Source organism: Chenopodium album, chromosome 1 (genome assembly GCF_948465745.1).
Source record: "Chenopodium album chromosome 1, dcCheAlbu1.1, whole genome shotgun sequence".
In the NCBI taxonomy this organism is placed as follows: domain Eukaryota; kingdom Viridiplantae; phylum Streptophyta; class Magnoliopsida; order Caryophyllales; family Amaranthaceae; genus Chenopodium; species Chenopodium album.
Genome location: NC_137834.1, coordinates 4925550 through 4950429, shown reverse-complemented (window position 1 = coordinate 4950429; position 24880 = coordinate 4925550). Strand labels below are relative to the sequence as shown.

Sequence of the window (24880 nt, the reverse complement as noted above, 5' to 3'; positions counted from 1 at the left end):
TATAAACCCTTTTCCTTAATCTTTTAATCTCCCTCGGTTCCTCTTCTACACCATATTCATTCCTCATGATTCTTTAAATAAATTGTTGATCTAACTACCTATTAATTTTCATTGACGGGATGATCAACCATAAACACACTGGAAGTGCGGGTTGGTTGGGTTAACGTGTTGTGTCAATGGATAACTTAATTACTTAACTACATTTTAGTTGATTATATACTACGGAGTAAGAAAGATAAGTTCTAACAATGACTTATTCACAACTTGATAAGCTAAGCTAAAAAAAACATTACGTTAGTCACACTGTGAGCCCACTTCACAAAGTATGATTGATGCCTTGAGGCTTGAGATGCTTACCTAATATGTGAGAAAATCTCACGTTCCTCAAATCATGAGGAAAAAAAATTCGTGAGGGGGTTCAAAGCTAAGATAGTGTAGTTTTTCTCACGAGGAGTGCATACTCTAGTATCAAAGAGGTACTTTGTTCAAATTGACTATTTGGTTACAACATATAATGTCGGCAAAATAGTGAGTTTGTACTAATTAATTAATTGTTCAAAATCAACTTGATTAAAGATTTGATAAACTTGAATTGAATTGGATGGATTTTAAATTTCCAATCAATGACAAAATGAAATTTATTTCATAACCTTATGTATGAGGGAGGCAGCTTCAACTCCTTCAAGTTGTGGGGCTTCATTCTGATTGAACACTTCTGATCAGTGTTAAGGAGTTTAGGGTCCATTTCATTGCAATTTAAAATAATTATTAGAGTATACGTGACACTATGCTGTTAGTATAGCTATTTCAGCAATTGCAAGTTTTGTAAAGCAATGAAATATATATATGTACTGTAACTTTATTGAGTAACGTCAGCCTATGCTATAGGACATATTGTTAATATAAGTAGTAACTCCTAAGGGGGCGTTTGGTAAATGGGAATTGAGGGTGGGATTGGGAGTTTTAATCCCAATATAAAAAATAAGCCTTGTTTGGTTGATGGGAATGGGAATAAAAAGGGGTTTGGGAATGGGACGAATTTTATATGGGTGAATTCCCACCCTTTTATTACCTAGGGAGGGTAGGTAATAGATGGATGAGAATGGGAATAGGACGAAAATGACATTTTTGCCATTAATGAAAAGAATTAAATAATAATCTCAGTAAGGGTATTTTTGTAAAATTGTTATTTATTCCCTATATATTCTCACCCACTATCCAAACATGGTATTGGGCTATTGGCATATTTGCATGTATTCCCATCAATTAATTCTCAATCTCATTTTCATCTTTTAATCCCCAAACTTCCATTCCTACAATCCAAACGCCCCGTAAGGTTATAAACTGTTTATCTTGATCTCATAACATAATACAATGTAAAACAATTCACATGTGTTTATTTTGTTCTCTAATGTTCCACTTGATGACGGTAGATACACAATTTAATTAAGAATTATTGACGAATGTGAATGGGTGTAAGATGAAGTAAGAAAAAAATATAAAAAAAAAAATGAGTTTGTACTATATAAAACAGTGAGCGAAATAAAGAGAATGCGTATGGAAAAAAAATATACGTAATAATTATTGTGGGATTAAAGGGGTAAGATGATAAAAGAAACATGTCAAAAACAGAATAAAGTGAAGTGAGTAAATTTTAAAGACTGATCTAATGTGAAAAGTGAGCAAAACAAAAAAAAAAACGAGCGGAGCAATTTGTTAAGATCATGTATTTGAGATCTCAACAATTTTCGGATATCACCTCTAAGATGATAAGAAGTACGAGTTCATGTTTTTCCAAGATTCAAATTCATTTCGACAAACTCTCTTGTTCTAAAAATGTTTGACGACAATTTTTCATTACACAAATCATTATTCAACAACAATTTTTCCCTTTTGATATGATGTCTCTTTGCAAGGTTTAAAAAAAAATGAACAAGAATGCAATTCTCCAAGTAAAAAGAAGGCAAATTAAAGCTACAAATGTGATACAACTTTTGGCTTTTGTTCCTTGACATATGGACACATCAATGAAAGAACTGTCACACGCGTCTCATACTCGGTCTAATTAAGATGTTAAAAATAACTTCTACAACTATATTTATATTTCTAATATGACAAAATTATTATGTGATATATAATCTATTTGATACCAATTAGATGTGGATGTAGTGGTGATTGAGAATATACTTGGTAGGGATGACTCGTATTTGATCCCTCACAATAACAAATGGAAGGGAATTATAACTTAACCACCAGAACTTATCCCCAAATCCAGATTAATCCTAAAGGTGAGTTGTTGGGTGGAACACCAAATCCGGAGTATATAGTTTATTTGATCCTTCTATGAATTTGGAATTTTCTCATTGTTTGTGGAATGAGGATGTAGTAAAGGTATGTTAAATTAGTATGCTTATTATATCACGTTTTCCAATGGGATTATGATTTGTCTATGTGTATAATTTGCCTAATCTTAGTGAACGTGGAATCATGTAGTAATTTTCTTAATAATAAACGGTCGAAGTGGCAAATTGTCCCCATGATCCTTAATAATTGTGCAAAACTAGTTCTTTAGTCCATTGAGTTGGAAGTGTTGGGTCTAGGGTAGCTAGTGGGGCTAGAGGATATATTGAGATAAGGGTGGGAGAGGCCGGTTGCTAATGAGGTGGCATTGGAGGAGGTTAGGGTGGCAATGTTGATCCAAGTGGTGGTGGTTGGGGCGATGGTTGCCCATATGTGGTTGCAGAGTGGAAGGGGCATAGTTAAAATTAGGGAAGAGAAAAGAAGAAAAAAAAAAAAATAGGTTATGAATTTCCGTACTTATCTTTAAAAGTAGATATTTCATAATTTTTGGAATTTGAAAACGAGTACTTCAATGATATTAGTTGGTCAAAATTAAAGATGATTTTCCACTTAAAAGTTTACATATATAAGGATGAAAATGTGGAAGTTTGTACAAAAAATTTTAACAACATAACGTTTCTTTTATGAAACTCCAAAACTTTGTTGTAGTGTGTGACATATTGGAAAACTAACATTTGTAGTAGCAAGTAATTGAAAAAAGTAGATACCTTTCCTATATGTGCGGATGTGGCTAATGAATATACCGTTTTTTATACTTAAATTAAATTTAAAATTAAATCTATTACCTCATCTAATTACAATGAAGTAGCTGATCAAATTAGGTTAGCTTGCTAAGCTTGATGCAAATTTTGTGCATGTTTTTGACAAATTTTCTTTGACCCGTATTGCATTTATTTACTACTTGACTTACATTCAACAAAAGACCTGATTTTACATCATTAAATCATTATTCGTACTAATACCTAAGCCTTAAACAAGCTGATTTTCTTACATTACCAACCTTCTACTTCAATATCCCTTTTAGAAACGAAAAATTATTGTTGAACATATCTTTAACCAACCCTAGTACCGTGATAATCAAAACGTGACATTTGGTATCAGAGCCAAAATAAATTGTTACACTTAGCCGTATTACTATTTGTACTCCAAGAACACCTGTTTAACCAAATAATGGTAAAAACTAGGGATGTCAGTGGGGCGGGTCCATCCCCGCCTTAATGGGGCGGGGATGGGTCTTGGTTTGGCGGGTGGTGGGGCGGGGATGGGGATAAAAACTATACCTGTCATGGGTGATGGGGCGGGGGTGGATTTAAAGTTGTACCCGCCCCATCCCCGCCCTGCCCCACCCGCCCCACTTCGTACCCACCCCATCCCCACCTCATACCCACGTCTATATATCTTTAAAAGCAAAATTATATACTTCTATACTATTTTATAAAATAATTACGTGAAATAAAATATTAGTTATAATACTTTGTAATATACTTATATTATAAATAAAAAGGTGTGTAATTTTAAGAATGTTTTTTTTTATTATTATAATCCGTATTAATTATGTAGGATTGTGTATTTGAGAGACGAAGATTAGGTGGGGATTAGGCGGGTCTTTGGTGGGTATGGATATCCAAGTGGGGAGTGTGGCGGTGATGGTTTTGGAGTTGTATCCGCCGGGGCGGGGATGAGGATGAAATTGGATCCGCCGCGGGGATGGGAATGAGTATGAAAATGTTAGGTGGGGATGGAGATGGGAAAACCAACATTCGATCCGCCCCGCCCCGCCCCGCCCCGCTCTATTGACATCCCTAGTAAAAACAATTAAACCATAGTTCACCCAAAATAGTTTACGTGTAAAAAAATGTAGTATCCCAATATACATAATGTGTGTATGTTATAGACTGTGGCATTTCCTTTTGGTTCACCACCAAATAGACACCTCATCATCAAAGCTTATTGCTATTGCTTGCTCCCCTTTCTTTAAGAAACGTACACCAAAGCCCAAAACAAGAGAGAATTGAGGAAAGAGAGAGAATTGAGGAAAGAGAGAGAATTCCTCTCACTTACAACTATTCCCAAATTTCTATCTTCTTATTTATTTTTTCATTTTAAACAAACCCCAACAAATTTCCTATTTCTTCTCCCAAAAAATCAAATTCCCTTAAATTTTATATGATATATTTTCCCATGGATCATTATCATCATCCAATTACAAGATAAAAAAGTTGACGATTTGAAGATTTATTTTTCTAGATTCCATCCTAATTATAAGGTCCAGTATTCATTAAATTTCGTGTAAATTCAGTCAATTAGTTGAAGGATGTATATGAGTCTGATTTTTTCTGGGGTTTTTTTGATCATATGTAATCTTCATTTCCCATAATTATTTTTGCTTGATCTGTTGTGATCATGTTGTACACACATAATTGAATTGAAATTAAATTAGTGGTTAATTTTATGTCGTTTATTTTGTGTTGATGACAGTTTATTTACTAATCTAACTACATGATCAAAATTAAAACTTTGATTACTATTTGTATAAGTAAGAACCCCACTTTGTTCCCCTGTTTTTTGGGGTAACTTTAAGATCACTCTGTATGCCTTTAATTTTTGTTTATTGATCAAAGTTTCAATTTTTATTTACTAATTTGATCGATCATAGATTGATTTTTGCTCTGCAAATTACTCTAATTCGAAGTACTATGATCATCATGTAAAAGTTTGCTTTTTATTTTTATTTCTGTTGTTGATTGTTTTGGATATAATTTGGTCAATTAAATGAAATTCTAAACTTGGATACCTATTTGCTCATTGGGTATTGTTTAATTTCCATGCAATTGAAAGTTTTTGATGAGATGATGGGAATCCATGACATGTACTGAAACTTTTAATTGTTTTTTTGGAATATTTGGTTGTATTTTATCTTATAATCAAAGAGAATTTGTTCTTTGATTATTTTTTTTTATAAACACTCGGATAATTGTACCCTACAGCTTTGTGATTGCGTGATTATACACTCCTTTCGTCCCGAATTAATTGTCACATAGATAGCTAATATTGAACTATAACTAGTAATGTGACAACTAAATCCGAGTCGTGAAGATAGTATAGTCATTAGATTGTTACTTATTGTATGTGGTGCTTTAATTAATTTTTGTGCATGTCCTCATTCTATGACCATTATGAATATTGTTTTTCATGTGAGTGGAAAGTTTGATTATGACTTATTTCGCTTGTAGGTTCAGGTGCTGCTAACTATTGAATAGTATAAAACTCGAGGTAGTTATTTTCACCATCATTTGATCAATGTTAGAGAAATTGCATTCTTGAATTTTATTGTAATTTATAAAGTATTGCATTTTGTGATAATGTTTGGTTGTGTAAATTCACAGAAATTTGTTTGGTTGCTGTTAATTGATAAGCTTGGGCGCTGCAAAGAATTCAGCAGTGCCCGACATGGATGCCACGACAAGTGGGACTGAGACAATTCAATACTGCAATATCCCTGAACAACCCATTATTGGATCACTTGTTACCTCGCCTAGACCGGCATTTCTTCGTCAAGTAAGACATTGCTTTGGGGACTTGGTCCCTGGGGAATTTCCCTTGGCAGCTAACCCTTCCATCGTTCTTCATGTCCTTACAGCGTCTAATTTAGACCCCCAAGACCTCGCGAAATTAGAGGCAAGTCTTCCTATAGCCTTAACTTTTCCATTATGTATCCTAGTAGTGAAATGTGAATTGATGATGCTGCTGATTTGAATTGGGGTTTTGTTTTTGTTTATCAGGTAACTTGTTCATTCTTTAGGCACCCGGCAAACTTTGCCCCTGACTATAATTTATCAATTGCTGAGCTTGCTGCTCACGATATGTGCCAAAAGAGAGCCATATTTAGACCAATGACCCCTGAACAAAAGGAAGATTTGAAGCAAAGGTGTGGGGGATCATGGAAACTAGTACTTAGGTATTTGTTAGCTGGTGAAGCTTGCTGTAGGAGAGAGAAGTCGCAAGCAATAGCTGGGCCGGGACACAGCATTGCTGTGACTTCAACTGGAACTGTTTACTCCTTTGGCTCTAATAGTTCAGGACAGCTTGGTCACGGCCTTACACCTGAAGGGAACTCTGCTGATGAGTATCGGCCTCGCTTGATAAGGTTGAAAATTTCTTATATAGATGATTATGATTGAATGGGAAATTGTGTGAGGAAGGAAAATTAACTGAATTCATTGTTGTGCAGGTCCCTGCAGGGCATCCGGATTATCCAAGCTACTGCTGGGGCTGGGAGGACAATGTTAATCAGTGATACTGGAAAAGTTTTTGCATTTGGAAAAGACTCGTTTGGGGAAGCTGAATATGGTGTTCAAGGTTCTAGAATAGTAAATACCCCACAACTTGTCGAGTCCTTGAAGGACATCTTTGTAGTTCAAGCTGCTATTGGAAATTTCTTCACAGCTGTATTGTCAAGAGAAGGAAGGGTTTATACTTTTTCGTGGGGTAGTGATGGGAAACTGGGTCATCAAACAGATCCTAATGATGTGCAACCGCGCCCTTTATTAGGTGCACTTGAGAATATACCGGTTGTGCAGATTGCAGCTGGATATTGCTATCTTCTTGCTCTTGCTTGTCAGCCTGGTGGCATGTAAGCAATTTCTTCGCCCCTTTTAGGTTATGTTTATATTCATTGGTTTTCTTTAACCTTGGAACATTGGTTACCTGTTTTTATATAATATTGATTGCAATAAGTGTACTTGGAATATGGGTTTTTTTGCACTGTTAAAATCCTAGTAGAACTAAGTGAATGCTAGTCAGCTACAGAGTAGTTGTGTTGATATGTACAATGACATGAACTGTTATCTGGCATTTTTGTTTGTCAGGTCTGTGTATTCTGTGGGGTGTGGTTTGGGAGGAAAGCTTGGCCATGGTTCAAGAACAGATGAAAAATATCCTCGATTGATTGAGAAATTCCAGACATTGAATATTCAACCCATGGTTGTGGCTGCCGGTGCTTGGCATGCAGCTGTTGTCGGTAAGGATGGAAGGGTTTGTACATGGGGTTGGGGACGTTATGGATGTCTAGGTCATGGAAATGAAGATTGTGAATCCGCTCCTAAGGTGGTGGAAGGGTTGACTGAGGTCAAGGCAATTCATGTTGCCACAGGCGATTACACCACTTTTGTAGTGTCAGATAATGGCGATGTATATTCGTTTGGTTGTGGAGAATCTTCAAGCCTTGGACACTATGATGGGACTGATGGAGAGGTTTGAATTCTTTGAACTTCATTCTTTTTTGTCAAGTTTCTTTTGTTACTTTTTGGTTGTGTTAGGTAAATTAAACTTTACAGTATTTGTTAAGTGTTAATTTTACAATATCATGTTTTATTTTATATGCACGTAGAAGTTAGAACCCAACTATACCGGCAAGCATCAATGTTTAGTGAAATCACCTTTGAATAAGGTGGTGCTTCTAATTTGAAATTTCTATGTACATAAACTTTAGTGGACGGATTTACTTGGTTCAATATCTGGTAGATTCCCACCAAGATTAGAAGTAAAACAAAGCTTTAAAAGGGAGTACTACATTATATAGAATTCACCAATTCACTATGGCTTCATTATTCTCATAATTGGGCACATATTTTTTTTAGCCGTGAGCTCATACTATATGTTATTATTGTGAGTCCATGAACTCTGATATTGTTGGAAAATTGTTAGTCAATCTTGCAGTTGTCTTTTCATTTCATTTAGGTGTTTTTTTTGCTTGAAACCCTTATTTGTTTGCCAATCTTAACACTGCTTTTACCTCCCATTTCAATGTTTATGCATTTATCTCTCAGTGTTTGATACATTTTATTCCATATAGGGGAATCGACATGCTAATGTACTTAAGCCAGAGCTAGTAACATCTTTGAAGCAAGTAAAAGAACGAGTAGTGCAAATAAGTTTGACCAATTCTATTTTTTGGAATGCCCACACATTTGCGCTCACTGAATCTGGAAAACTCTATGCATTTGGTGCTGGCGATAAAGGACAACTAGGTGCAAAGCTTGGAGAGAATCAAATTGAAAGGGGGAGTCCAGAGCTAGTTGAAATTGACCTTAGTAGTTAGCCATACACTAATCAGTTGCTTTCTCCTCTCATTTGCAAAGTTTATATTGCCATCATTTAAACTGCATATGGGTCTTATTATGTAGATTTCTGTACATAGCCAAAAAAACAAAAGTAAGATGGTTTAATTTGAAGTTGAAGTTAGGGTTAGAAGGCGCTATCAAGCAAAATGATTTACATTATGGACTCCTGAAATACCAAAACTCGATGGACACTTATGGTGTCGAAGTTTATTTATTTGAATAGTTTCTAGTAATTTATTTTTAATATCTAATCTTGAAGCAAATACTTAGTTAATTCTGTACCGATTTAGCCAAAATTTAACCAATTTTTATAGCTTAATTGTTGAATGCTTGTAATATCTATAATTAGTTCTTATTCTATTCAATTGTAAAGGAGAGGTGAAGGGAGTTGGAAAATCATTTACCAAAAGACTAAAGGTATGTTCTGTTCGGCTTAATTTTAGTTCAGTTCAGTTCAGTTCAGCTCAGCTCTAATCAGTTTAGCTCACTTCAGTTTCTAATTTTCTTCTCTCATAAACAATTCTTTTAAGCTCTATTCAGTTTAATTCAGCCCCAATCAGTTCAGTTCAGTTGTTTTCAGTAAATCAGAACAGGCACTAAGACGTTGTTCACCTCACTTTATTCTAAAATTATTTTTACTGATCTTTATCTTATTATATTTCTTTAAAGTTTTTTTTTTTCTTCTACTGAATTGAAATTATTTTCAGGGGTGGGGAAGTAAAAAGTTAGTTGGTGTTCAAAATATGAACTACCAATCATAATTTTATTTTCTTTTATATTTTAGAGTGTTTAAGTTATATATATCAATACTTATATACTATAGTAATCCCCATCATTATCCCCATAATACACAGGTTAACGTATCAGAAAAGAAAAAAACAAAAAAAAAATCGGCTAAGAAAACTTTGTTATTATTACTCCCTCCGTTTTTAAATACTTGATCCATTTCCTTTTTGGAAAGCTTTTACAATATTTAATTTATTTTTCACACTTAGTAGGCCCAACATAATACTCTCTCTCCTCCTATTCTTCCACTACTTTGGCTTTTTACAATTTTTTATTCTTTCAACTACCCTATTACCTCCATATTTTATTACTTTCTCCAATTTCTTCTAAAACTCAGCGCATGGAGAAATGGAGCAAGTATTTAAAAACGGAGGGAGTAATTTTTTAAATGTTTATTTTTTACAAAAAGGAAGAAGTTTGTTAAGATAATTATTAATACTTTTGAAAATTTGAAAAAAAAGTTTGTTACTGAACTTGGGCTAGTTACATATTAATAGTATATTACTAGTTCAAAACCCGTGCTATGCACGATTTTACATGGGTAAATTCAAGTTTGTCTCTGAGATAAATGTGTGAATTTATTTCCTCTCAATAATGATAAAAGTAAAATAATAGAGTGGCACAGATTTCAATGTATAAAGTTATGAGAGGAGATAAATACTAGAAGGTTAATCTGTGAGATTACTGGGGCTCCCTTGTTCTACAATATCATTTTATAATTCGTTTTATTAGTACAAAACCAAATCATAAGAAGTAAAAAAAATAAAGCACAATAAATATTATGATATACCATTTGATAATATCATAAGTAGTATTTTATATTATTATGTAATAAATCTTATTCTTTAGCACTATATTCTTTAGGTATCAATCCCTAAATATAAAACCAAAACTTCTCTTTGATGTATGGTAACAAATTTCAATTTTTTTTTTTTAAAAAAGTAACAATTTTTTTGGCGAGAAATTTTTTTATGAGATGATGCCACATGTACTTTAGGGATAACTATGGGATTACTTTAGTATATAAGTATAGAATAGTTCAAAACATGTACTATGCACGGGTTCTACATGGGAGTCTGGGCGCCAGTGGAGATGGGGGACTGGGTCGCCGGCGCGCGGTAAAAAGGGATTATGGGCGCCGGTGGTGTATGGGGGTTGGGGTGGTGGGAGGGTGGTCGTGGTGGTGGGAGGGTGGTCGTGGGTTTGGGGTGTTTTTTTTAAAAAAAAAATTCTTTTTTTTAATTTTTTTTTTTTAATTTTAAAATATTATTTAATTAATTTTTAAACCAAAAAACCTAAGGATAACCATTTTAATTATAAAAGTTAGCCATAAACCCAAAAAAGGACACTATATATAATTTTGCAAAACCATAGTGTCACTTGAGAGAGTTGGAAAAAAGTGTGTCTTCCACGTAGAAACATAAAAACTTGGAGGCCACCATGTAGAATTTCCCTTATTTTTTTTATATTTAGAAAAAATAATTATTGGTTTTTAAAAGTAATTCAAATTTTAATTATTCAATACCTATGTGTCAAAATTCTTAAATCCTATTCGTCACTTTTGCTTAGGTGGCGAGTAAATTTTTTAATTCTAAAATAAATTATTAATCTAATTTTTCATTGGTCGAAATAATACCTTTTCTTATGTGGCGTGCCAAATGCTCCCGAAAAATGCCTACTTTATTTATATATATTAGATTAGAAATTGTACAAAACGAAATCATAACAAGTAAAAAAAAAACATTAAAAAAAATAAATATTATGATATACCATAACATTAATAGTTTTTTTTTTTTATAATATCATAAGTAGTATTTTATATTATTACGTAATATTTCTTATTATTTAGCACTATATTTTTTAGTTATCAATCTCTAAATATAAAACCAAAACTTCTCAGATATATAGTAACAAACTTCATTAAAAAAAAAATTACAATTACGAGTAATTTAAGGATAACTATGGGCATTACTTTAGTATATAAGTATAGATTTTTTATTTTTAATTGAATTAAAAATTTAATATAATCATATATATATGTGCGCGCTTTTATGTAATTACAAAAATTTATATCTTTTTAGGTGACTACTTGTGTTACATACTTACCATAGCAACTATTTATTTTGCATGTATTTTCTAATAAACGAATATTGAAATAATATTGTAAAATTATTATAAAAATGTGTATGACACATGTTGTGATATATATATATATATATATATATATATATATATATATATATATATATATATATATATATATATATATATATATATATATATATATATATATATTTCGAGTATATTTTGTTACAAAGTGTTTATTTTATTTTACTTAATAAGCATGATTTTTTTTTTCTTTCTCTCGCATTGCTATTCTTCTTTTCCTTTCCTTCCCTTTCCTTTTGTTTTATTATTATTTCAAAATGTCGTTTTACAAATTTTATTTTAAATGAGATTTTATGCTTTTCTTTTCTTATATTTAGGTTAGTTTTTATTCTGTACTAATAAATTTAAAAATAGATTTTGTTGATATTTGAATACCACTCTTCCATAGGCAACAAAAATTATGATCACACACTCTTTCACATATAAATAAATTAAATCCATGCCATTATCACAAGTAACAATAACTTTTTAAGTAATCAAAATATTTTCAATTTAGAATAAACGTGTTATTGTTGAGTTTACATCTATTATTGCTTCTTGTTTCCTAAATAAATAAAGTTCTACTCATCATGAGCACATGATTTTATGATAGGTTTTGTAGATATAGGTGATTAAATATGAATTGAAAAGTATTGGGATGGAGATGAGATAAACTTGCTAATTGAAATAATGGGCATGGAAATGAGAGCTTTTCTACGAAATAAATTAAATTAAATAAAAAAAATTGACAAATTAAAATTGTTTTTCAAATAAAAAGAAAAAAATAATGGTATATGTATAGTATTTGATTGAAAGTGATCTTGAAATAATGTTTCGTTTTAAATGTTGCCACTTAGAGCAAAGCCCTATATATATAAACTTTTTTATCTTAAGCAATTGATGTATTGAAGTAGATATTTGTTTAAAGTATTAGGTTGTGGAGGTGAATCTAGTCATGTCTTCACCACCTCGCTCCAATGTGGCATCTTTCAGCAGTGGCAATTTCAGGAATTGCTCGTTTGGGTTCGATCTCTCCAAACAAATACAGATATCAAATATCACAATTCAAAATAAAATTTGCATTGGCTAATTTGAGTGTGCACAATACATATCAATTACGTAACAAACAACAACAATAACAAAAAGTTTATAGGACATTTTGTGAAAAACTACCTTATAAAGTACTTTTTTTGCGAGAAACTACTTAATAAAAAACATGTTGTAAGAAACTACCTTATAAAAGGGTTAATGTTGTAAGAGACTACCATTGGTCGGATCGGAAAGTCATCGTTGACTTTCATTTTCCGGCGTTGACTACATCACATGCCAATCAGGTGACTTTTAATTCACCCTTTCCTTCCTCTCTTCTTAATTGGTACGTTATGTGGTCAACGCCGGAAAATAAAAATCAATGATGACTTTTCGACCAAGGGTAGTCTCTTACAACATTTACCCTTTTATAAGGTAGTTTTTTACAATATATTTTTTTATTATGTAGTTTCTCGCAAAAATAAATGCTTTATATGGTAGTTTTTCAAAAAATATCCTTAACTAAATTATAATTGAACTCAACTTTCTACGATTTTTGCAATTTTGACACACGTTCTTTCCAAAATACTTTAAGTCTTTCATCTCCAAACTGTAAAATACAATGTCAGAATATATACATTTTAACATTGAACTTCCTGCTTCACTCACAACTTCAAATATTTAAGTAACAATAAAAGTATACAATAATTAACAATTTAAAACTTAAAAACAAAACCAAAAAACGAAAAAAAAAAAAAAAAACTTGTATTGAACAATACTCCGAGAGATGAAGAGAAGCTCACGAATTGAAGGCTGAAGCTCTATATAATTTGTAATATTGTAGTAAAAAAAAAATTTGGTAACCATCAAAGTGTAAAATTATAGGTTTTGGTATCTCCGTCCATGTTCCGTTAACTTTTCCTCCATAAGACCCATTATTATCTAATTATAATACTACCTACGTTACAGGTTATGTGCAACGATTAGACATTTTCCCTCTCTACTTTATGTCTCGTTGCACATAACCTGTAACGGAGGTAGTAATTTAATTTATATATTAAAAAAATAAAAAAAAAACCAACCAGCCACTGCCGCCCCTCCCCCCCTCCCTGTCAGCCACCCTTCACCCTCCCTGTGCCGGCTGCTGGTGCCAAAACATTCCTCCAGAACCGATGAGCGGTGGGGCCACCTCCTCCCTTTCCCTCCTTCGATCTCAGCTCCAACAGCTGCAAAACCACTGCACAAGTGCACAGTAGCAGCTGCCCACCAAAACAACCACCATTATTCGCCAAAAACAACTCCCTTGTTCGTCGGCCTCCTCCCTTCCTGAAACAACCACCATCCCCTTTTTCGCTGCCCCCCAAAACCCTAAAACTCACCTAATTTAAAACAACCCGAAAAACAAAACTCGCTTAGGGTTTTTAAACAACCCATAAAACGGGTGGTTTTTGGGTTGTTTCAGGTAGGTTTTGTGGCCATTGTAGGGATGTTTCAGGTAGGTTTTGCTGGTGCGTGTTGTAGGGGTAATTTTAGTGGTGGTGGTGTGATGGAGAGGCGAATTGGAGGTGCTGGTGGTGCGAATTGAAGGTGCTGGGGTTCGAATTGGAGGTGATGGTGGTGCAAATTGGAGGTGTTGGTTCACAAATTGGTGGCTGTTGTGGTGTGAATTGGTGGTTGTTATGGTGCAATTTTGAGGTGCTGGTGGTTAATTCGGCGGCTAACGGTGATTGCAGTCATGGTGGCGAGGTGAGGTGGCTACGTGCTTGGTTGCTACCGACTTGAAGGTGGCTAAGGGGTGGCTAGAAGGTGGCTAAGGGGTGGTTAGAAGATAACAAGGTCCACCAATGGAAAAGTTAATGGAATATGGACGTAAGTACCAAAACGTATAATTTTACATTTTGATGGATACCAAAGTTAAAAAAAAGTTTTAAACGGGTACGAAAATTCAACAGAGTCCATTTTCGAGGTATCAAAATTCAAATTTTCTAAAAAAAAAAAAAATGGTGGCTTTGGATTTCAAACCCCTGACTTTTCACCTAAAAGGTAAAGCTCTAGCCATTGGTCCGTGCATTGTAGTATTAAAAATAGGTGCATAGTTTAGTATTTAACCCTTGTTTTAATTATTTTTCTTAAAAAAAAAAACCTTTTTTTTTTCAGATCCAATATAGATTCAGCTAAACCTACTAAATACATACTGGAACCGCCACAGGGAGAGTAGCTTGAGCGATCGCTCTAGGCCCACCTTTTGTGGCCCCCTGCATAGATTTTTCTTACGGAAATAAAAAAATAAATAATTTTTTAATTAATAAATAACTAAAATAAAAAATATGAGAAGTATTCACCTATAATATTTTTTTTTCCTGATTATACGTATAACCAGGCGAATAATTTTATCCTTTCCTTTTCTCTTTACTAGGGTATCCTACGCGCGCGATGCGCGCAAAAGAGTTAGCTCTTGCATAGAAGTTGTATTAGCGCGTAGTTACAGCTTTGGTTTGGGTGGTAGATTTGGTGGTTTTAATACGTACTATTTGGTTTATGTGCCTATATAGTGGTTTTGTAGAAGTATGAAAAAGCCACAAAAATCTTTAATGACAATTATTTTTTAAACCCTCAAAAGTTTGACAGTGTTATTTCAAAATTATTATTAAATAATATTTAATTGATTTGCATCCCTTCATATCTTAAGCTAGTTTAGAACTCTTAATTGATTTGCATGATTCAATAATACTTAACGTATTTTTCTTCAAATGATTTTTTTTAGCTTGGTCATACGGAGTAATAATATGTGAAATGTACGTTGTAGCTATAAACTTAAGAATGTAAGTTCAATGTTCTACGACCATCTAATATATATATCTAACACTAAAGCAATAACCACTTAGTTATATTTTTCCTCTTAAATTATCTCCATATTTAATACATTTTTTTTCTATCATCAATGTCCCTCGATTTTAGGATTTTAAAGTTATTTATACCTCTTGATAACATCTGCTCAAATATCATTATTTAATATGAATGTCATTTAAATTCCACGTTGTTTATGTGCGTGCCATCAAATAATGTAAAATTGAAAAGCTAATAAGCCTTAACAATATTTGTAATTAAAGGACAACAAAATTGTAAATATAAGAAGAACAACCACGAAGGGGATGTTTTTACAGTAGTCGTTTGAAAAATGACTACCATATTATTTTAATGATATACAAATATGATTGGTTTATTGTTTCACGTTATAAAATAGTCACAATTAGTCTTATTATATCTACAACGCAAATATATTTTTTGAATTTTTTAATCCAACATAAAATAAATATTTTTCGAGAAACTATAAAATAAGAATAAAAATTACATAAATGAAATTAAAATTTTGATCAATCAAAAAATTGGTGATAATACTATTTTATACCTAAAATAAAGTAATATAATTAATTACTTGGAAAAAATATGTTAATTATGAACTATATAATCATGAAAACATTATGGTAGTCATAATTCAAATGACTACTATAAAATTTTCAACCACGAAGGAATAAAAATTCGTACATACAATTTTTTTTCCTTTTTAAATAATAATAATAACATATGAAGTACAAAACATTATAATTATTTTATTTTTTAAAAAAAAAGGCATTACAATTTTTTGTTAAAAAAAAACTTTGTATTAATTGATGGTATGTTTAATGAAAAAAAACCAATCTAATCTAATATCATATAATAATAACTAATATATAAAGCTAAACTTTTAGCTAGGTCACGAAATAGCGACACTTGGCATTCTAACTTTTCGCCAAGTGTCGCGCCACTTTGGATAAATTTAAATAGACTTCATGTGATAAAAAAAAACCGTCAAGTGTCACGCCACCTTGGATAGATTTCATAAGATAAAAAAAAATAGGTAAGAATTCTATATGATAGAATTTTAGAATAAGATTATTAGTTTAGAGTTATATTTTTGATAAAATATCAAATAATAAATTTATAATTAGGCCACAAGACAACATCATTTAACATTTTAATTTTTCACCAAGTATCCACGTTGGATAAATATAGATTAACTTTGTAGCAAATCATATAACTAATATATAAAGCTAAACTTTTAGCCAGGTCACGAAATAGCGACACTTGGCATTCTAACGTTTTGCCAAGTGTCGCGCTACCTTGGATAAATTTAAATAGACTTCATGTGATAAAAAAACTGTCAAGTGTCGCGCCACCTTGGATAGATTTCATAAGATAAAAAAAAAATTAGGTAAAAATTCTATAGGATAGAATTTTAGAATAAGATTATTAGTTTAGAGTTATATTTTTGATAAAATATCAAATAATAAATTTATAATTAGGCCAAAAGACAACATCATTTAACATTTTAATTTTTCACCAAGTATCCACGTTGGATAAATATAGATTGACTTTGTACCAAAAAGAGTTAATTTAGAATTCTATTTTCAATCAAATTGAACTATAATACGTAGTTTATCTTAAAAGTCCATAAACTACCCGGACATCGCCGGGGCACAAGACTAGTCATATAACTAATATATAAAGCTAAACTTTTAGCCAGGTCACGAGACAGCGACACTTGGCGTTCCAACTTTTTGCCAAGTGTCGCGCCACGTTGGATAGATTTAAATAGATCTCAAATTCAATTATAATTTTATTAAAAAAATTATTAGATTATAATTCTTAAAAATTAATAAATTATTTTTTGTATCATAATATTTTTTAGGCAAAGGAAATAGTTCAAAGCGTAAAACATACATTTATAATATATACTAATCGGTTAGAATAATATACTTCACAATCTAGCAAATCGTATAAAGATTAAAAATTTATTTTATAATTCAATAAACAACCCGGGCATCGCACGGGGCACAAAACTAGTATATATATAAAGGGGAGTTTTTTCACGAGTTTTTAGAGAGCCACGTAGGATTTAATTTTTTCAGCGCGCCACGTAGGATAATAAATTTTAGTGGTAGCCAATTAAATACGAGATTATTAATTTCTTTTAGAATTAAATAATTTAACTGACACGTAATCAAAATTAGCGAATGAGATTATCCAGTTTAAATTAATTAAATATAAAATATTATCTTTTAATATCAGGAATTTTATCTAAATATTTAACAATTTTTAGCACATAAATATATATGTAAAAATATTATTTTAAAAAATTCAAACAAACCGTGCATCGCACGGGCTTCATCTAGTATATATATAAAGGGGAGTTTTTTCCCGAGTTTTTAGAGAGCCACATAGGATTTAATTTTCTTAGCGAGCCATGTAGGGTTATAAATTCCAATTGTAGCCAATCAAATAAGAGATTATTATTTTATTTTAGAATTAAATAATTCAAATGCCATTGATAAGTCTATTTTATATATATTTTTATTCCCCGTCCCACGGTCATATTTGTGCTTATTTGATCTCTACGGAGCTATTTTTATTACTAATATAAGTTTTCTAGTGTTTTTGTAGAGTTGGTATTATTTTGTAGGAATTTGCAGAATTACGATAATTCCTGAGCTTATTGAGCCACTACGAAAATATTATAGTCGGATCGTATTTAATGACCGTATATTTTAAGCCCAAGGCCGAGTTAGAGAATTTAATCCGGTGATTAAGGGCTTGATACAAGAGAAGGTCCAAGATTTTACAAGTTCTTATATCACGGATCAAACAAGCGAATGAATTTGGGCTAATGAACTCTAAAAGACCAAGTCCAAGAACAAAAGGGAGGTAAAGCTTTGAAGCCCAGCTTGCAGCCCAAGCTAACCGGGCCCGATCGGGGGAGGCATGGCCCGATCGGGAAGATATAATCAGCGACTCACTTAGGCTATTTAAGATATTGGGCCTACAAATCCTTGGGCCTTACTTTGCTGAACACGTCTTTATTTGCTAAAGGAATTTGTTTGGTGAGGAGTTTGAGTGGGAATAAAAGTCCTTTGACTTTTCTTATAAAAAGGGAGGTTGGTAGCTTTAGTTTATGTTTGTTTTTTTTAGTTTGTTTTTTTAGTTAGTTTTAGTTTTTAGTTTTCTTTTTTTAGTTTAGTTTTTCTTCTCTCTTTATCTCTCTAACTTTTCTCTCTCCTTTTAATTAAACTCTTAGTATTACTTTCTCTTTTATTTCTTCTCCCTTAATCTTAGTTGTTTATTTTTATCTTTTCACCATGATTTATTTTATTACTTTGATAAGTTTAGTTTTTAATATGTGTGAGTAGTTTAATTTCTAGGGTTTATGGGGATCTAATAAATAATATGAAGGGGTAAATTATTGTTGTTGATTATCAATGCTAGATTAATTTCCTATTGATTGATTTAATGCTCTGTGACTAGATTAGGCCTATCTTTTATGCATGAGTTTGACAATATTGATTCAAGAATCGAGAGATGAGAATTAATGTTTAGGTCTAGTTTCAATAGGCAAGTTAATTTATAAATGGTTAAGTCAAGATTCGAGAGATGAGATTTAATACCGGTAAATTAATTGTGTGATTGTAATACGTAGCGAGAGCCCTTTACAATCTGGTTAATTGATGCATTGATGATTGACTATTATTGATTATTGGTATTGCATGATGATTTCTTATTGGATTGTTTTAATGTTTTACAATTGCGGCTTGTAAAAGTATGGCAATATTAAATTGATGAATCGAGCAAATGTTAATTTGATATTAAAGACTATTTTCAATAAGAACTTAGATCTAGTAAATTGCGAGAGTCTGTTAGATCTATGTTGATTAATAAATTGCGAGAGCCTGTTAATCACGTTATTTATGCAATGTCAATGATTGATTACTATGTTTTACCCTGAAGTATTATTTATTGGTGAACCTATGCCCTAGATCCTTTCGTATATTGTTTTCTTCCTATTCTCAACCTTAGTAGTTAGTTTCTTGCTTAATCATAAATATTGGTTACTTAAATAATTTAGATTATAATAATTAATTAGGAGTAAAAAGACTTGTTTCCCTGTGGAGATCGACCTTACTTCCCTATCTACCTTAGTTAGTGATTTAGGTAATTATTTTTGATTAGGGGATACGACTTTACCCTGTCAGCCATGTAAGCAAAATTGACGAATGAGATTTCCCGGTTTAAATTAATTAAATATAAAATATTATCTTTTGATATCAGGAATTTTATCAAAATATATAACAAATTTTAGCACATAAATATATATTAAAAAAATTATTTTAAAAAATTCAAACAAACCGTGCATCGCATGGCGGGCTTCATCTAGTTAAATATATTAATGAGAGTAAACATATTAATGAGGGTAAAAAAGTAAATATACATTTTTGTATATAATTTTTTACATATTTTTGAGGGTATAGTTGGTAGCACACTATTCCTAAGAGTTATTTTCTAGGGATCTCATCTGGCACCTTACCAAATTTCAATACAGTGACTCAAAAAATAATAAAAAAAAAAAAAAAAAAAATCGAGTTAAAAATGCAACAATAATATAAGGGGATAAAAATTTTGTTGGTGAATTTTACGAGTATATGAAATAAATATTTCTTTGCTTTATTGTTTAGGGCCCTTTTTTAAGTTTTCGCTCTGAGCCCCTTAAATTTCAGAGACAGATCTGACACGTTTACTTAAAATAAATTAATTTCTGATTATGTATTTTCACACATACTTAATCTTATCTATAGATAGGTTTTATTTTTTGTTTTTTTTTAAACTAAACAACTATGTATCATTTAAAGTTATCTTGCAATAAAAAGTGTTAATATCATTGTGAGATGCATGATTATCAGATTATATTCTCTTAATGGAATCGAAATTAGTCATTCCTACAAACCTTAGCTTGGACTATAACAAGGTTAATCAAACACTCAAACAGCCAATACCCACAAGAAATGTTTGGTTGACCTATTGACAATGTGAGGTTCCTACAGGCGTTGGTACCTTGCATCGTACAGCCGTTTTGCGAAAAGAACATATTACACACATGTAAAGAACATACTGTTGTAATGAAAAGAACATACTATTAAAAAGTAATGAACACATATCTAAAGTAAAAAGAACATATTTATATTAAAAAAGAGTGAAAAGAACATATGTTCATGTTCTTTAATTGTCAGCGTAATGTACTTTTATTTGTGATATAATATTAATTACTTATTGTGAAATGTTCTTTGATTTTTTTTTTTAAATTATGGTGCATATACATAAATCATGTTCATTACATAATATTTTCATGTTCTTTATAAATATTAGGGATGTTCTTTAGATGTATAAAAAAAATAAAATTGGATGTTCTTTACAAAACAGTTATATGTTCTTTACAAAACAGCTTTATGTTCTTTAAAAAACTGCAACATGATCTTTTCGCGTTTTTTGTCTGTACCTTGCTAGGTACAGGCGACTGTACCTTAAAATTTTCAATTGATAAATTAGAAATCGAAAGGCCAATTTAGACGAAAAACTTAATATGATGTTCAAATGTATACTTCAAAAAAAAAAAAATACATGATCACTATTATTCCAATACTGTTCTACATAACATCTAGGATAATTTTCTCTCAATCTATCTACAACCTTTGAGGTCATAATGTGTGGTTCCTACAGGCGTGGGTACCTTGCATTGTACAATTGTTTTGCGAAAAGAACATATTACACACATGTAAAGAACATACCGTTGTAATGAAAAGAACATACTATTAAAAAGTAATGAACATATATCTAAAGTAAAAAGAACATATTTATATTAAAAAGATCAGAGTGAAAAGAACATATGTTCATGTTCTTTAATTATTAGTGTAATGTACTTTTATTTGTGATATAATGTTAATTACTTATTGTGAAATGTTCTTTGATTTTTTTTTTTTTTTTTAATTATGGTGAATATACATAAATAATGTTCATTACATAATATTTTCATGTTCTTTATAAACATTACGGATGTTCTTTAGATGTATAAAAAAAACTTAAAATTGGATGTTCTTTACAAAACAGTTATATGTTCTTTACAAAACGGCTTTATGTTCTTTAAAAAACTGCTACATGTTCTTTCCGCGTTTTTTTGTTGCTGTACCTTAAAATTTTCACCAATTTATTGCTCTCTTTATTTGTTTGTTAGCATTAAGTTTTTCGTCTAAATTGGCCTTCTGATTTCCATTTTTATTGCTCTCTTCATTTGTTAGTATCTTACTGACCTATATTGTCAAAAAAAAAAAAAAAAAAAAAAAAAAAAACTTACTAACCTAACCTAGTTTATTGACGTGTTAACGTTCTACATTTGTGTCATCTTGATAATATTTTTTATGTGCCACACACGATACATCTATGATTAGGAGAAGGACCCCAATCGTATCTTAACCCTCAAGGTTTTTTGGTCTGGCATTTGCAGGTCAGACACTTTGATCGAACCCTAAAGGATTCTCATCCTCTAAGTGTCTCTAGTAAAGATCGAACCCTCAATCTCAAGGTTGGAAGGTACAATCCTTACCACTAGAACAAGTTTAGCTTGGTATGGCTATATTCAATATGTTTGAATAGAAAAACCTTCAAACATCAAATACAAAGAAGTAGAATTTTAAGATTGTCAAACTTAATTTTTTTTAGAGTCACAAAAGACCGGGGTGAGAATCGATCCCAGAATTTTCTGAAACCAGGAGAAAACTCTAACCACATGTGTTATTCCTCACTCTTAGAATGTCAAACTTAATGATTGTTTAGACTCTTACATTAAATCATATATGACACATTAAATATCAATAAAACTCAATCAAAAGTCAAACGGCATAATTAAATGTATGGTCTTTAAGAAGGGTACAAGTCATGTGCCTAAACTAGCCTAATTAAATTAAATTAAGTTCAACTCAAATATTGAATACCTAGGTTTAATTAAGATCTTATTTTAAAGTACTTTTCATAATTATCAATATAACATCAAATTATATTAATCATCAAAAGTCAAAACATACAATAGGTTAAAATCCAAATTTTGCCTCTCTAACCCCAAAAAATACCAAATATCTAATGACCCCCACAAACTAGTAAAAAAGGCCCTATAATATAATTTATTAGCCAGAGCTAAAATAACAGTTTCTTTTTGGGCCTGTATATTTGCCCTACAATGTACCAAAAGTACCAAAGTTGAAGTTCAATTACAATTAATTGCCACGCTACTGGCCCCATTATATTGCCCCACAAGCTATGAACAGGCCGTTAAATAATTTTTGTATCATCATATTGCATTTTCTGCATAAAATACTGGCCAGAGTTTCCTGCATTGACGTGGAGTGAGACACCACTTTTAGAATAGTGGTTCTGTGATAGCGAGTGTCGGTACATCATTATCTTCGTCAGTTAAAAATTGCTCCATTATTTTATTTTTACTTACTTTAAAATTACTACACCTAAATAAAATATAAGTTAGGGCCAGTTCTGATTGACTGAATTGATTTGAATCGAAGTGAACGGAATATTTTATAAGCAAAAGAAATTAAAAATTAAACTGAAAATAATATGAAGAAAACAGGCTCCTTGTTACCGTTTTAATTCTCTTACATGCTACTCCGTATATTGACCTTATTAAACTGCACATAGACAATTTTTTTAGTGAGGGTCTTCATTTGCGACATTTAGGATTTTTCGATCGAGTAACAAAAGATAAACGGGTCAAATTAGTCGATACCCATGTACATAATACATATGGAGTACATTCATTTATCTTTATCTATCTTCAGTGATATTATAGACAGTGTACTTACGTATATGGGTATATCCCTACACACCATTACACCAATCGAACACAATCTTGAAAAATAAAAAGCCTTTTTTTCTTTAAATTTCTCTTGTTTGTTGTGAAGGTCTAAAGTCCAAAAGGAGAACATAGGGCACATGGGTAGAACATGCCATCCCTTATTCTAGATTATGTATTTGCATTATTTCATAAGACTTTCACCAAGAAAAAAAATGTTTTCTAAAAATTTTAGGAGTAACATAATAACACTCTTATTTATTGGTTAAAATAATATGCTTTCACATACTGTATAATAGATTATATACTAATTGGTTGTTGGTGTAGTGGTGATTAGGACTACACTTGATAGGGAGGACTCGTGTTCGATCCCCCGCAACAACAATCGGGAGGGGACTGGAACCTAACCACCCCGAATCCGAATTAAAAGGTGAATCAGGTGGAACACAAAAAAATAACATATACGAAGTAATAGATTAAATAGTGTTAAGTAGGTAGTTTGAACAAAATTTAAACTATCATTGTAATCTCGGCTCTATTAAATAATACGGTCCTAAACAAACATATATAGATTTTGCTATACTTAAAAATTAAAATATTTGAGATTTGAACTTTCATTTGTGACTTTCATAATGTGGACATGAAGATCGACTAGAAGTAAATACTCCGAGCTAACAAGTAGCTCTTTTTCCTGGTCCATAAATACATGGAAGAATAAAAATAATACATGGATTTTTTAAAAAAACATAAAATAAATAACAAGAATTTATTATAGGATGAGACAATTTATCATATAAAAATTTTGGACAGACATAGGCTCAAAGGATACATAGTGTCGGTGAAACCATGATATAAATATTTCTGGTTTTGTTGATACAATATCATCTCATGTAATTTATACTCACTACTACAATTTTTCATTTATTGATGCACAATTTCTGTGCCACTAACTCTCATTAACCGTTATAAATTAGCTAAAGGAGGCACAATAGATTTAAGTACTATAGTGTTGAATTACTAGGATTCTTTAATATCCATTGCGTATTTTCTTCATGTCATCTTGTTACTTTAATGCAATACGTAATATTAGGTGTTGTTTTGAAGCACTAAAAATACAATTTTATCGTTTCGATTATCAAAATCCATTGGTAAGTAATTTAAGTTAACAAGCAAGTACTAATATGAATATTACACATAAAATTTTAATTTGTAGGAATAATAGAGTAAAAAATTATTTTAATAAGTTTTTTTTTTTTTTTTTTTTGAAAGAAAACCATTTTAATAAGTAATATACAAATCTTTAACACCTCACAAACATAAACGAATATCACGTACTCGTAGTTCATAATGAAATATCATTACAATAATTATTACAAATAAGCTTAATTTCTATTTTGCATCAGTGAGAACATATAACTATCCAAACTCCAAAGTAACAACTTTGGCATCATTGTCAATGCAACTAACTTCCTAACTTCATAAAACTCTACATCATTTCCACATTGTATTAAGGTTAATTAGCTAATTAAGCATATCATTGCTAATTTGGGGTGTGTTCAACCTCCTAGGTGGCCCATAAACCCAAAACTACTAAATTTATTGTGGTATCCTAGCAACCAAAAAAGTAACATGGGCCCCAATCTATATACCCAATCAAGTTTCCTCAAATTCACCAATTTCTATACCCTCTTTAAATTCTTTATAAACACCCTTT

The 24880-nt window shown here is 31.4% G+C and overlaps 1 protein-coding gene across 2 annotated transcripts; it reads left to right on the top strand.

Moving 5' to 3' along the window:
* The first annotated feature begins 4306 nt into the window (after positions 1-4306).
* LOC145640749 (ultraviolet-B receptor UVR8-like) lies at positions 4307-8810 on the top strand. 2 transcript variants are annotated; one of them, XM_081691990.1, is made up of 7 exons: positions 4307-4627; positions 5601-5634; positions 5748-6039; positions 6144-6508; positions 6593-6994; positions 7230-7614; positions 8216-8810. In XM_081691990.1, exons 3-7 carry the CDS (start codon positions 5812-5814, stop codon positions 8459-8461), a joined length of 1626 nt encoding a protein of 541 aa, XP_081548116.1. In that variant the 5' UTR covers positions 4307-4627; positions 5601-5634; positions 5748-5811; the 3' UTR covers positions 8462-8810. The 2 variants fall into 2 exon arrangements, with proteins under 2 accessions (XP_081548116.1, XP_081548109.1); XM_081691983.1 differs by having other exon boundaries at positions 5595-5634.
* The last annotated feature ends 16070 nt before the right edge of the window (positions 8811-24880 follow it).